Genomic DNA, 11,937 nt, shown 5'->3' on the forward strand with positions numbered 1-11,937 from the left:
GTCGGTATTCACTGTTTTTTTAGTAGTATACATAATATGAACAATTCAAATACATCTAATCATTAAATACATATCATATACATAAAAGAAACTAATTATATACATAGAAAAACAATTCAAATGCATATAATGAACAAATGAGATTATATCTAATCATTAAGTGTATATCATATACATTTAAAAAACTGTATCAGATACATAAGAGAATAGTTGAGAAACACAGAATGAACATATCTGATACACACCTTCTTGCACGGTACTCTAACCAAAGAAGTTTATATGTCTCAACCTCATGGGTTTGTGAATGAGACGTATCTTACTCATGTTTGTCGGCTTCACAAAGCAATTTATGAACATAAATAAGCTCCACGAGCATGGTATGAGGAACTCAAATCCTATCTTATTTCTATGAATTTTTCCACTCTTTGTCAGATCATTGCTTGTTTATAAATGCTAAATATGGAGTTATGCTCTATCTCATTGTCCATGTTGATGATCTAATTATCATGGGTAATCATCAAAATTTGGTGGAAAATTTTATTAGGTGTCTTGCTAATCATTTTCCTATTAAAGATCTTGGTGATTTGAATTTCTTCTTGGGTGTTCAAGTTATTCGCTCAACTTCTGGAATTTTCTAAAGCCATGGTTGAAGCTAATTCCATGCGTACTCCAATGGCAAGCGGTTCTTATCCCATGAGTAGTGATGACTCTTTACTTGGGGATCCTAAAGAATATCATAGAATAGTTGGAAGTCTACAATATCTTCATCTCACCAGCCAAGATGTTGCCTTTGTTGTAAGCAAATTGTCTCAGTTTACAAGTGCTCCAACCATTGGTGGAGCTAGGATTTCTGTGAAGGGGGTTCAAAGTATAAAGAAATAAACATGTAAAAATTACAAGATTGACAAACTGAGTGAGATAGAAGGAAACTAGTAATCTGAATCCGCTAAGTTTAACTTGCCTTGTCATGCCACGTTTAGTTTTTTTCTACTTTTAACCTATTTCATCAAGTGTTTTTTTTAAAAAAAATATTTCTTGTACTTTTTTTCTCTTTTATATTGCAGTATTCTACTCTGTTTTTTTCTTTTTAAAAAAGTCGCAAAAATTGAGTTTCTAATATTATAATGTCTATCCATAAGATAAATAATTGACATCCTCAATTTTTTAGTTCATTTATTTCATTTTACTAGGTTTGTCATTTGTGAAAAAGACAAATAATGAATAAATCAAATAAGTTTAGGTGAGTTTTCATCTTTTTAAAATCAAGCTGAAAAAATTAAGAAAGAAATACTATACAATTAAGGGGGAAAATCAATTATTAGATTTTATCAAAAGAGTATTCACAACTTTTAAATTTCTTCATTCTATTAAATTAAATTTAATTTATTTTATATAATAATTTTTGTAACTCAATTTCAAATTTAATAATATTCATCATTTTTTAAAAATAGTTTTGAGTTATTACATGGAAAGAGACTTATGTAGAAATAAAATGAGCAATATAAATAAGAAGAATAAAAGATAAAAATATCAAAAATATGTCTAATAAATTTAAACAATGACAAATTGAGAAAAAGAAATAGCATAGAGAGAAAAATTAAGATAACAAAATTAGTAAAGCTTTACATTGAACCCATCACTTCATTGAGTTGGGATTTGAGCCCAAAACCAGAGCCCATTCATCCTTTCAAAGCAAAAGAAACAAGTGGAAAAGTGTTGCATACAGGAATCAAACTCAAACCATTTCGGTCAAAAATGAACCTCTTAGCCACTGAGTCGTGCTTTTCTTTTGTTTAGGGGGGGGGGGTTCATTTTTAATATATGTACTCATAAAATTAGAAATTGACCTTATATATATAGTGTAATTTTTCGACCTAAACCCCCTGAGCTCCACGTGGGACATCTGCTAATGGTCTTTTTCTTTGCAAAGGCAAGTCACTTAATCTGCACGCCGTCTCTGACTCAGACTGGGCAGGTAATCGTGATGATCGCTCTTCTACTACAACATACATTGTGTTTTTAGGCTCCAATCGGATCTCATGGAGTTCTAAGAAGCAAAGAGTTGTTGCTCGCTCGTCTAGAGAAGTTGAATATCGTGCTATTGCTTCAGCATCAACTGAAATTTGTTGGGTCGGTAATTTTCTTTAGGAATTGTCTATTTTTCTCAAGGAACCTCTAGTTATCTATTGTGATATTCTTGGTGCTACCTATGTGTGTGCTAAACCATTTTTTCACTCCAAAATGAAGCACATCGAGATTGACTGTCATTTTGTTCGAAATCTCTGCCAACAAGGCTTACAGGGTGTTTCTCAATGTTTCATCCCGAGATCAGCTGGCTAATCTTCTTACGAAGCCGCTTCCAAAAGCTCCATTCTAAGCACAAATGTCCAAGATTGGTATATCAGACCGATCTACCATCTTTATTGATATTAGGATATCTCTTGATTGATCTTCCATATCTTAGTATCTCATTAGTGATTTAGTTTCTATTATGATTGGGTGAAGATCAAAATCCTTTAATAACATACATATTAATAACATAAGATACTTCTTTCCGGCAATAAAGCTTACAATTAGTTTAAACTATAGCTATGTTTAGTAATTAACTAGTAGATGTCATTGCATCTAAATAGGAAATAAAAAAATAAACACATTTGGAACTCCACTACTTAGCTAAATCTTTTTTTAGTCGGATAAACATACTGGAATTTCAGCCACTTGTCAAGTTTACGGAGTTATAGATATTCTACATTTTCTTATAATGATTATGATAATATTATGTTTATTTAGTTTAGGAACATGCATAAAAATGAAAATTAACAATTTCTTTCTATGTTATGAGTATGTGTTTTTGCCATCTCTACGATGGCTAGATCTCAGCTTCTCTACAAGGCTTCTGCGGATACCGGATTTCATGGAGATGCCGAATTTAGAGCATTTGAATCTGAAGAAATGTGGGAATCTTAAAAAGCTTCCCTCTTCCTTGGGATATTGCAAAAAAACTCATTTATTTAAGTTTGCATCGTTGTAGAAGCCTCGAGAGTTTTCCATGTGTTAATGTGGAGTCTCTTCAATATCTAAATCTAGAGTTTTGCCACAGTTTGGAGAAGTTTCCAGAAATCCTTGGAAGAATGAAGCCAGCGTTAGAGATTATGGTGAGAGGCACTGGGATAAGGGAAATGCCGTCATCTATTATTCAGCACCAAACTCATCTTACATTTCTAGAATTGAGTTCTATGTCAAACCTTGTAGCTCTTCCTAGCCGCATTTGCATGTTGAAAGGATTGGTGAAGCTAAATGTGTCACACTGTTCAAAACTTGTAGCTCTTCCAAGCAGCATTGGCATGCTGAAAGGATTGGTGAAGCTAAATGTGTCACACTGCTCAAAACTTGTAGCTCTTCCAAGCAGCATTGGCATGTTGAAAGGTTTGGTGAACCTAAATGTGTCGTTCTGCTCAAAACTTGAAACTTTGCCAGGAGAGATAGGCAATTTAGGAAACTTGGTGAAGCTAGATGTGTCGTGGTGCTCAAAACTTGAAAGCCTGCCTGAAGAGATAGGTGATTTGGATAACTTGGTGAAACTTAAAGCTAGCTATACTCAAATTTCACAACCTCCGTATTCCATCGTCCAGTTGAACAAGCTTATATTCTTGAGTTTTGAAAGACAATGTTTAGAGGATGGAGTGTACTTTGTGTTCCCTCAGGTGGATGGAGGGTTACGCTCATTGCAAATTCTGGATCTCAGTTTCTGCAATCTAATAGATGAGGGACTTCCGGAAGACGTTGGATGCTTATCGTCTTTGAAAGAGTTGCATCTCAGTGGAAATAATTTTGAGCATTTTCCTGGAAGCATAGCCCAACTTGTTGCTCTTAAAACCTTGTACCTACACAGCTGCCAGAATTTCTAGAGCAATTAGATACAATGTCTGCAGATTGGAGCAATGATTTGATCTGTAATTCGTTGTTTCAGAATATCTCATCATTGCATCAGCATGACATCTCTGCTTCAGATTCCTTGTCACTAAGAGCGCTTCTGAGTTGGGGGAAGAATATCCCAAGTTGGTTCCACCATCAGGGATTTGATAAAAGTGTATCAGTCAATTTGCCTGAAAATTGGTACGTACATGATAACTTCTTGGGATTTGTTTTATGTTATTTTGCCGAATTAATTGATATCACAGCTCACTTGATTCCCTTATGTGATGATGGAATGTCGGGTATCACCCAAACACTTTCCTTATCCAACCATTCATACGGTTATCCTAAGATTTATTTTTTCCTGGTACCTTTTGTTGGCTTATGGGATACATCTAAGGCAAATGGGAAAACGCCAAATGACTATGGGCTTATTACGTCATGTTTTTCTGGAGAAATGAAGAAGTATGGATTACGTTTGTTGTATAAAGATGATCCTGAGCTTGACCACAGATATCCTCTTCTATGAAACATTCTATATATATTCTTGGGAGAGTCACCGGTCTCTTCAGCTGCAAACCGAGGAATTTAGCTTCAATAAATATAGGTAAAATTCTAATATTTGTGTTGTCTCTATTTATATATGTAACTCTCGCCTTCTATTATATCCAGAGTCTTCTTTCAAAACCAATACATTTCTTTTGTCACGATCCTGTATTATATTTTTGTTCATTTACTCCAAACCAATAATATACATATTTTGATTTTGTTGTATTATTTTAACCGAGTTATCATTCCCAAAACTTCTGAATACATCAGAGGTCATGGTAAAGATGAAACAATTGAAGATGCAGTGCAGTGTAGGACAGTTGAGGAAGCTGGAGTACGAGGCAGGTGAAGTTGAGGTTCGTTCTCCTTCGTGATCTATTTCTTTTAAGCTTAGATTTTTAGGGAAAATTTCAAAAGTAAATAACAGAATACTATTTGTGGTAGTGTTAAGGGCTTATCATCTGTCAAAATTCTTGCAAAAGACATTGAATGCTTCATAGTTAAGCGAAAAAAGTTACTTAGCAGCTCCTTGCTCTCAAGACTGTTTGCACTAATTAATGATTAAATCTGATGTTGTGGTCGCTCCCTTTTGGATTACGATTACTTATAAGTGGGTCTAACAAGTTTTGGATTAATTTTGCAGTGCAAACTGAGAAGAGGAAGATGGTACTTTGAGAACTGAACCAGTGACACACTGCCTATGAAGGGCACATATTTCCTCTGCCTGACTAGAGATTTGCGGAAGAACTTGGGTATGCAATAATTCCTTATTTTTAAATTTCAGTTCGAAATATAATCACATTTTCCATTTGCTGACAAGTAGCTGGAACAAAAAACAGATTGCAGATCATAACTTGGCCAAAATGGGTGGATGAAAGAAGCCTAAGAACTATTAGTAAGTTGCCTCACATCACAATGCAAACAGACCGAAGGACTATTTCCAGGAATCTAATGTAGCTCCAAAGATCGAGCTCAAATAATTTCTCCCCTACTTGAGAAGCGTAGTCTCCATTAACATCTACTATCAAATGTTACATTGTGAATATGAATTAAGTACTTAAAGTGGTAATTCATATATCAAAGACGTACTAGGGGTAGTAGAGTATAGTCTGTTTCATATATATATATATGTCATATCATATCATATTATTATTATTATTATTATTATTATTATTATTATTATCATCATATCATATCATATATATTATTATAAGTGGGAAGCTCCAACATTCAATGTTGGATTACCATTTTGCCCCTCCACTAAATTAAAATAAAATTAATTAATTTATTAAATACTAATATTTTAATTACATAATGGGAATATGAAATCCAACAACTACACTTTAATAATAGATGGCTCTTCCAATTTAGTGACTATTTGAATTTTGAAACCAAAATAAAATTTATGTATCATGATACAATGTGTCACATTAATTTGGTAGGTGAAAAGACAGCTAAATATTATTATTGCTTCTTAGATCATCATATTCTTTTCTTTTCTTTTCTATCATCTACTGTTCTCTTTTCTTCTTCCTAGATAATGACATAGATACATGTCATCAAGAATCTAACTGAGGAAAAGAACAAATAACTTCATTAATTATGAAATTAAAAAGAGAAGCTTTCATACAATATAAGTTCAAGTGTTAAGCTTAGAAGTATAAGATATGACCTATATATTCCTTTAGGTCTTTTTTATGATTTTAAGTTTTTCTTTTCCATTTTGGAGTTAAGATATGGTTGTCCAATATATATTTGGTACGCAACCCATATTTTATGTAATTCTGTATCATTTTGCATTGTTATGAAATTTATTTCTTTGTTTTTGTGTTATTATTCTCTTGAGTGTTATTTAATTGACAAAACTTCTATTAATACATGATGAGTTTGATAACACTTAAGTAGTTTATGCAATATGCTTTTGTTTAAATACAAGTAATTTAAATAAAGATTGCTAAAACATTATTACTTTGAATGAAAGATTTGAATTGTGTTACTTTGTCGTCTATCTAACATATTGTTGCAAACACATACATATATTGTTCATTTTCACCCCTTTTGTTTCATTTTTTATTTTTCTACAATTTATACAATATGAGATTTAACAATTAAAGTTTCAAATAAAAAGGAAAGTTACATTTTTCTTAGTACTAATATTTATGTAATTTTTAAAATTTTGTGGTCAATAAAATTGGGTCACACAAGACCCTGCACTAAATCAAAATATGGTTAATTAATTTGTTAAATATTACTCCTTCCGTCCCATTTTATGTGGCACCATTTGACTTGGCACGGTATTTAAGAAAAAAAGGAAGACTTTTTGAAACTTGTGGTCTAAAATAATTCTTAGATATTTGTGTGGTTGAAAATCATTTCATTAAGGGTAAAAGGGGTATTCTAAAGTTAAATTATTTCTAATTATGGTAAGGTGACATTCTTTTTGGGACGGACTAAAAAGGAAAGGGTGCCACATAAAATTGGACGGTGGGAGTAATATTTTAATATAACGACCGGCTTCCGTTGTTATAGAAAAGGCAACGGAAAAATTTTTTTGGTCGGAAAACTTTGTCATAGTAACTTGAGATTTCCCAACCTAGTTCAAATTTGGACGAAATCGAAGTCTGTGAGGTCTAGGGAAATCTGGTAGCAAATGAGTGATTTAAATATGCTTTTGATTACATGAGTAGTTAGATAAGTCGTTAAGGAATCCGTACGACTTTACGGAATTGAATTCAAATGAGTAGAACTCCCAAAATCGATCTTAGCGTGAACGGTATTTTCTGAGCGTCGTTGGTAAAAGGTGTGTTGTGAAATAGGGGTCTTGAACTTATTAAAATAGCGCACTGTTTCGTGCAATCCACTTTAGCGGTGGTGTTGGTTGCTTTGGCGGTGCCGCTGTAGCGGGGTGAGGGCCGCTGTTGCGGGCCAGACGCGGCTTTAAAGTCGTAAATAAACCCCTAAACGACCTTATTCTGCACTTTTCGGTTCTTAGAGCTAAGGAACGAACCCCAGACAATTCTTGATAGTTTTCCACCATTCTTCAGGCTAAAGGTAAGATTTTAACTCCCCGAATCCGTTTTTTGATCCGTAGAATGTAATCTAATTGGTAAATATCAATAGGGGAGGGTTTCGATCTAGAATCTAAGATGGAAACAACCCTAAATTGGATGGTTGGGATCATGGGTTTATCTTGGGTTTGTTAGAATTGTTAGTAGTCCAGGTAATTAGTGATTGTTTATTGATTCTAGTATTATATTAATTGTTTGTAGATCAAGAACAAGCAGAACGAATACGGATTAGGAAGGATCAAGTTTCTTAGGGTTTCAAGCTTGTTTCGAGATAGGTGATGGTTGTGATTCTATGATTATGTGATGTATGTTTGTTTTTGCTTCATTATGATACATGTATGTATGTGAATGTTGCATTATTGATCACACTTGTTGTAAATGAGATAGATGAATAACTATATGCCATGAATCACTTCTTGATTGTATGATTATTGCGAATGTACTTGTGATTGTGGTGTGTTGATTGGATCGAATACCCCCTTTCGGTATACTAATTGGGATCGATTGCCACATTTCGACATAATTATTGGATCGGTTGCCACGTTTCGGCATAAACATTGGATCGGGTACCACGTTCTGGTATACCAACAGTTTGAGTTTTGGTTCAATGAGAGGACCAATGACTTATTATAAATGTATATTGTTGAGCATGTGATAATCGATGTTGTATATGTTCGGTATTTTGCATGTTTATAATGTTGTATTGACTTGCTTATGTTACACTTAGTGGGATAGTCGCGTGATCCAACCAGTACACTGTAGTTGTGTACTGATACTGCATTTTCTCTTATTTTTATTGAGTACAAGGGCATCTTCATGTAACTATTGACAGACCTCGTCCAGAAAATCAGTGATCTCGTTCAAATTCAAGGGTGGGCCGATTCTTTCGGGCTGCCATGGGTTCTCTTTCGTCAATGTCCACCATTTCGGACTTAGACTTTTCTAGGTAGTTATTATCTTATTAGTTTGGGGTTGTATCCCTTCTTGTTTAGAATTGTTGAACTTTAGATGTATTGGTACATTAACTTTGAGATTCTAGGTGCATTTTTCCGCATTGTTAGTTGTTAGATCTTTTGGAAGTTTATGAGAACTTCGGTTTTAGCTATTATTCATGTTTTCGTATCCTTAAATGCATTAGTTTTTAGTTTAGTTGCTTGGTTTGGGTTGTAGTAGTGGTTCTCCCATCAGAGGGTTAGTGTGGGTGCCAATCACAATGGTCTGGGTCGTGACAAAGTTGTTATCAGAGCCTAGGTTCGTTGATCTCGATGTACCAAAATGATTCTAGTAGAGTCTCGCGGAATGGTACAGGGACGCCTTTACTTTTCTTCGAGAGCCTATAGAACTTTAGGAATATCTCTTTGTTTTCTTGTCTCTTTTCGTGCTATTACTTGATTCAAATTGGTATCTAACCTCCTTTAGTCTTCTGTCCGCAGATGGTTAATACTAGGTTCAACGACGTCAGGCCCGTAGCTCCTGTAAAAGCTCCAGTTGAGGAATCTGCAGCCAGAGGTCGCGATCGAGGCAGGGGTAGAGAAAAATTTAGGGGTAGAGGCCGTGGGAGAGTAGCGCCTGCTTTCAGGAATTTCTTAAGATTAAGGTTCGAAAGGACCATGATGGGGATAGAGGTCCTGTTGAGAATGCTCCTATGAATGAGAACACCCTTCATGCGCATCATAACGAGATAGAAGAGAATGTTGATGTTGAGAATGTTGAGGATATGGGACAAGAGGAAGATGTGCAGGCTGAGACTATATGTATTCCTCTCTTAGACCGACTGCTAGCTCAACAAATTATGTCTTTCTTGAAGGGATTGGTTGGTCCTGGAGTGCTTCTTTCTGTTCAAGCAACTCAATCTCCCCCTAATCCCCCTGTTGCTAGCACTACGCCTAAGATGGGTGGAACGGGAGGTAATGATGGTTTCTTTCATCCTTTGTTGGGTTCTGTTATGACTGGTAATGAGCATGAAATGTTGACTAAGTTTTTTAAGCTAAAGCCTCATGTTTCTTGGTTCTGAGAATGAGGATGCTTATGAGTTTATCTTAGACTGCTATGAGAGGCTTCATAAGTTGGGAATTGTCCATCAACATGGGGTTGAGTTTGTGACTTTTAAGCTTCTAGGTGAGGCTAAACAGTGGTGGAGAACTTATATAGAATGCAGATCTACTACTTTACCCCCACTTGCTTGGACCCAATGTCATGCTTTGTTTTTAGAGAAGTATTTGCTTAGGACCTTGAGGGATCTCAAGAAGGATGAGTTCCTAGCTTTGGAGCAAGGTGGTATGTCTTTGGCTACTTATGAGGCCAAGTTCCATACCTTATCCAAATATGCTACTCAATTGGTGACTACTGAGGAGGAAAGGATCCAGTTATCTATTAGGGGACTAAATTCTGAGTTACAAGTATTATCTATCCAAATGACTTCTGTAGGGAGGAGCTTTAATGAGGTGACAGACTATGTAAAGAAAGTGGAGGGGTGAGGCGAGACGGTCAGGCCAAGACATTGGCTAAAAGGGCCAAGAACTCGGGTAACTTTCAGGATTCTTACTCCAGGGGTCTGGAAGGCCAACGCTTGCAACCAAGCCAATTCAATCTGTTATACCCACCTCTATAGGTAATTACTCAGGAACTTCACCTCATTATTTGATTCAGGATAGCCAGGGAGTCGCACCTTCAGCGGGGAGCAGACGGTCTTTTGATCGTACATGCTACAATTGTGGAGAACCTCAGAATATGAGGAGAAAATGTCCTCACCCACGTGTGTTTAAGTTCGCGCAACAACAGTCTAGAGCAGTGGTACCCATTGGGAATGATAATAATGGTCGAGGGTGTCCACAAGGTGGGCAAGGAGGTAATCAGCGAGGTCGTGGAGGTAGAGAAAATGGTAATGCAGGCAGGGGTAACGTACAACCAGGTAGGGAAGTGGCTCGTCAAGATGGTCAGGCTTAGTGTTATGCCTTTTCGGGAAAGAATGAAGCAGAGGCATCTGACGCGATGATCACAGGTACTATTCTTGTCTGTGACCGGATGGCTAATGCGTTATTTGATCTGGGTTCTCCTTATTCTTATGTATTTGTGCAATTTGCCACAGAGTTTGATATGATTTGTGAATTAATTGATGACCCTATTCATGTTTCTACCCCAGTTAGAGAGTCAGTCATAGTCACCCATGTCTATCGTGCTTGTCCTATTTTGTTTATGGGTTTCCAGAATTGGGCTGATTTAGTGATATTAGATATGACTGACTTTGATATTATCTTAGGCATGACTTCAGTTGTCTCCCTATTATGCTGTGTTAAATTGTAATACTAAGTTTGTAAATCTAGAAATTCTGGGAAGGGAAAAGTTAGAGTGGGAAGGGGTGTACAAGCCTAAGCAAGCTAAGATCATATCCTACATTTGGGCTAGGAAACTGGTAGAGCAGGGTTGTTTAGCTTATTTGGCTCATATTAGGGATGTTGAGATTGAGACTCCATGTATTGAGTCTATTCCTGTGGTGTCGAAATTTAGGGAAGTGTTTCCTACTGATTTGTCTGGTATGCCTCCGGATAGATATATAGATTTCTGCATTAATTTGGAGCCTGGTATGTGCCCCATTTCTATTCCTCCATATCGTATGGCTCCGGCGGAATTAATAGAGCTTAAGGCTCAAATCCAAGAGCTTCTTGATAAGAGACTTATTCGACCTAGTGCTTCCCTATGGGGTGCCCCAGTTTTGTTTGTTAAGAAAAAGGATAGTAGTATAAGAATGTGTATAGATTACCGACAATTGAATAGGGTCACTATTCGAAACAAGTATCATTTGCCTCGAATAGATGATCTTTTTGACCAATTGCAAGGTGCATTAGTTTTCTCCAAGATTGATCTAAGGTTTGGCTACCATCAATTGAAAATTAGGCTTGAGGATGTGCCTAAGACGGCGTTTAGAACCCGCTATGGGCACTACGAGTTTCTAGTTATGTCCTTTGTCTTGACTAACGCACTTGCAGGTTTCATGAGATTAATGAATGTGGTGTTCATGCCATTTCTTGATTCTTTCCTCATAGTCTTATTGGTGATATTTTAGTCTATTCGAAAAGTGAGGAAGAGCATGCCGACCATCTTCGTATTGTTCTGGGTGTTCTTGGGAAACAAAGGTTGTGTGCTAAATTTTTGAAGTGTGAATTTTGGTTGACTTCTGTTGCATTTTTGGGCATGTAGTTTTGTAAGAAGGGGTAACGGTAGATCCTCAAAAGATTGAGGCGGTTAAAAATTGGGTTCGGCCTAGCTCTGTGACGTAAGTTAGGAGTTTTGTAGGACTCGCTAGCTACTATCGTAGATTTATGAAGAACTTTTCTTCTATTGCCACTCACTTGAAAAATTTTACCAAAGAGAAGATACCATTTGAATGGACTGAAAAATGTGAGGA

The 11,937-nt window shown here is 36.0% G+C and overlaps 1 protein-coding gene and 1 long non-coding RNA gene across 2 annotated transcripts; both read left to right on the plus strand.

The window, feature by feature from the left end:
• Positions 1-2,865: 2,865 nt before the first annotated feature.
• LOC125851010 (TMV resistance protein N-like) lies at positions 2,866-3,908 on the plus strand. Its single transcript, XM_049530810.1, has 2 exons — positions 2,866-2,954; positions 3,101-3,908. Exons 1-2 carry the CDS (start codon positions 2,866-2,868, stop codon positions 3,906-3,908), a joined length of 897 nt encoding a protein of 298 aa, XP_049386767.1.
• An 824-nt stretch (positions 3,909-4,732) lies between these two features.
• LOC125851012 (uncharacterized) lies at positions 4,733-5,481 on the plus strand. Its single transcript, XR_007444878.1, has 3 exons — positions 4,733-4,820; positions 5,108-5,216; positions 5,304-5,481. It is a non-coding gene; the product is annotated as an uncharacterized LOC125851012 (long non-coding RNA).
• The last annotated feature ends 6,456 nt before the right edge of the window (positions 5,482-11,937 follow it).

This window comes from Solanum stenotomum, unplaced genomic scaffold (genome assembly GCF_019186545.1).
Source record: "Solanum stenotomum isolate F172 unplaced genomic scaffold, ASM1918654v1 scaffold21524, whole genome shotgun sequence".
In the NCBI taxonomy this organism is placed as follows: domain Eukaryota; kingdom Viridiplantae; phylum Streptophyta; class Magnoliopsida; order Solanales; family Solanaceae; genus Solanum; species Solanum stenotomum.

Excerpts from the sequence above, each read along its gene's own strand:
- LOC125851010 (XM_049530810.1), top strand. The coding sequence starts at position 2,866 with ATGGCTAGATCTCAGCTTCTCTACAAGGCTTCTGCGGATACCGGATTT. Across the intron at positions 2,955-3,100 it reads GCATTTGAATCTGAAGAAAT|TTTGGAGAAGTTTCCAGAAA; the intron begins GTGGGAATCTTA and ends GTTTTGCCACAG.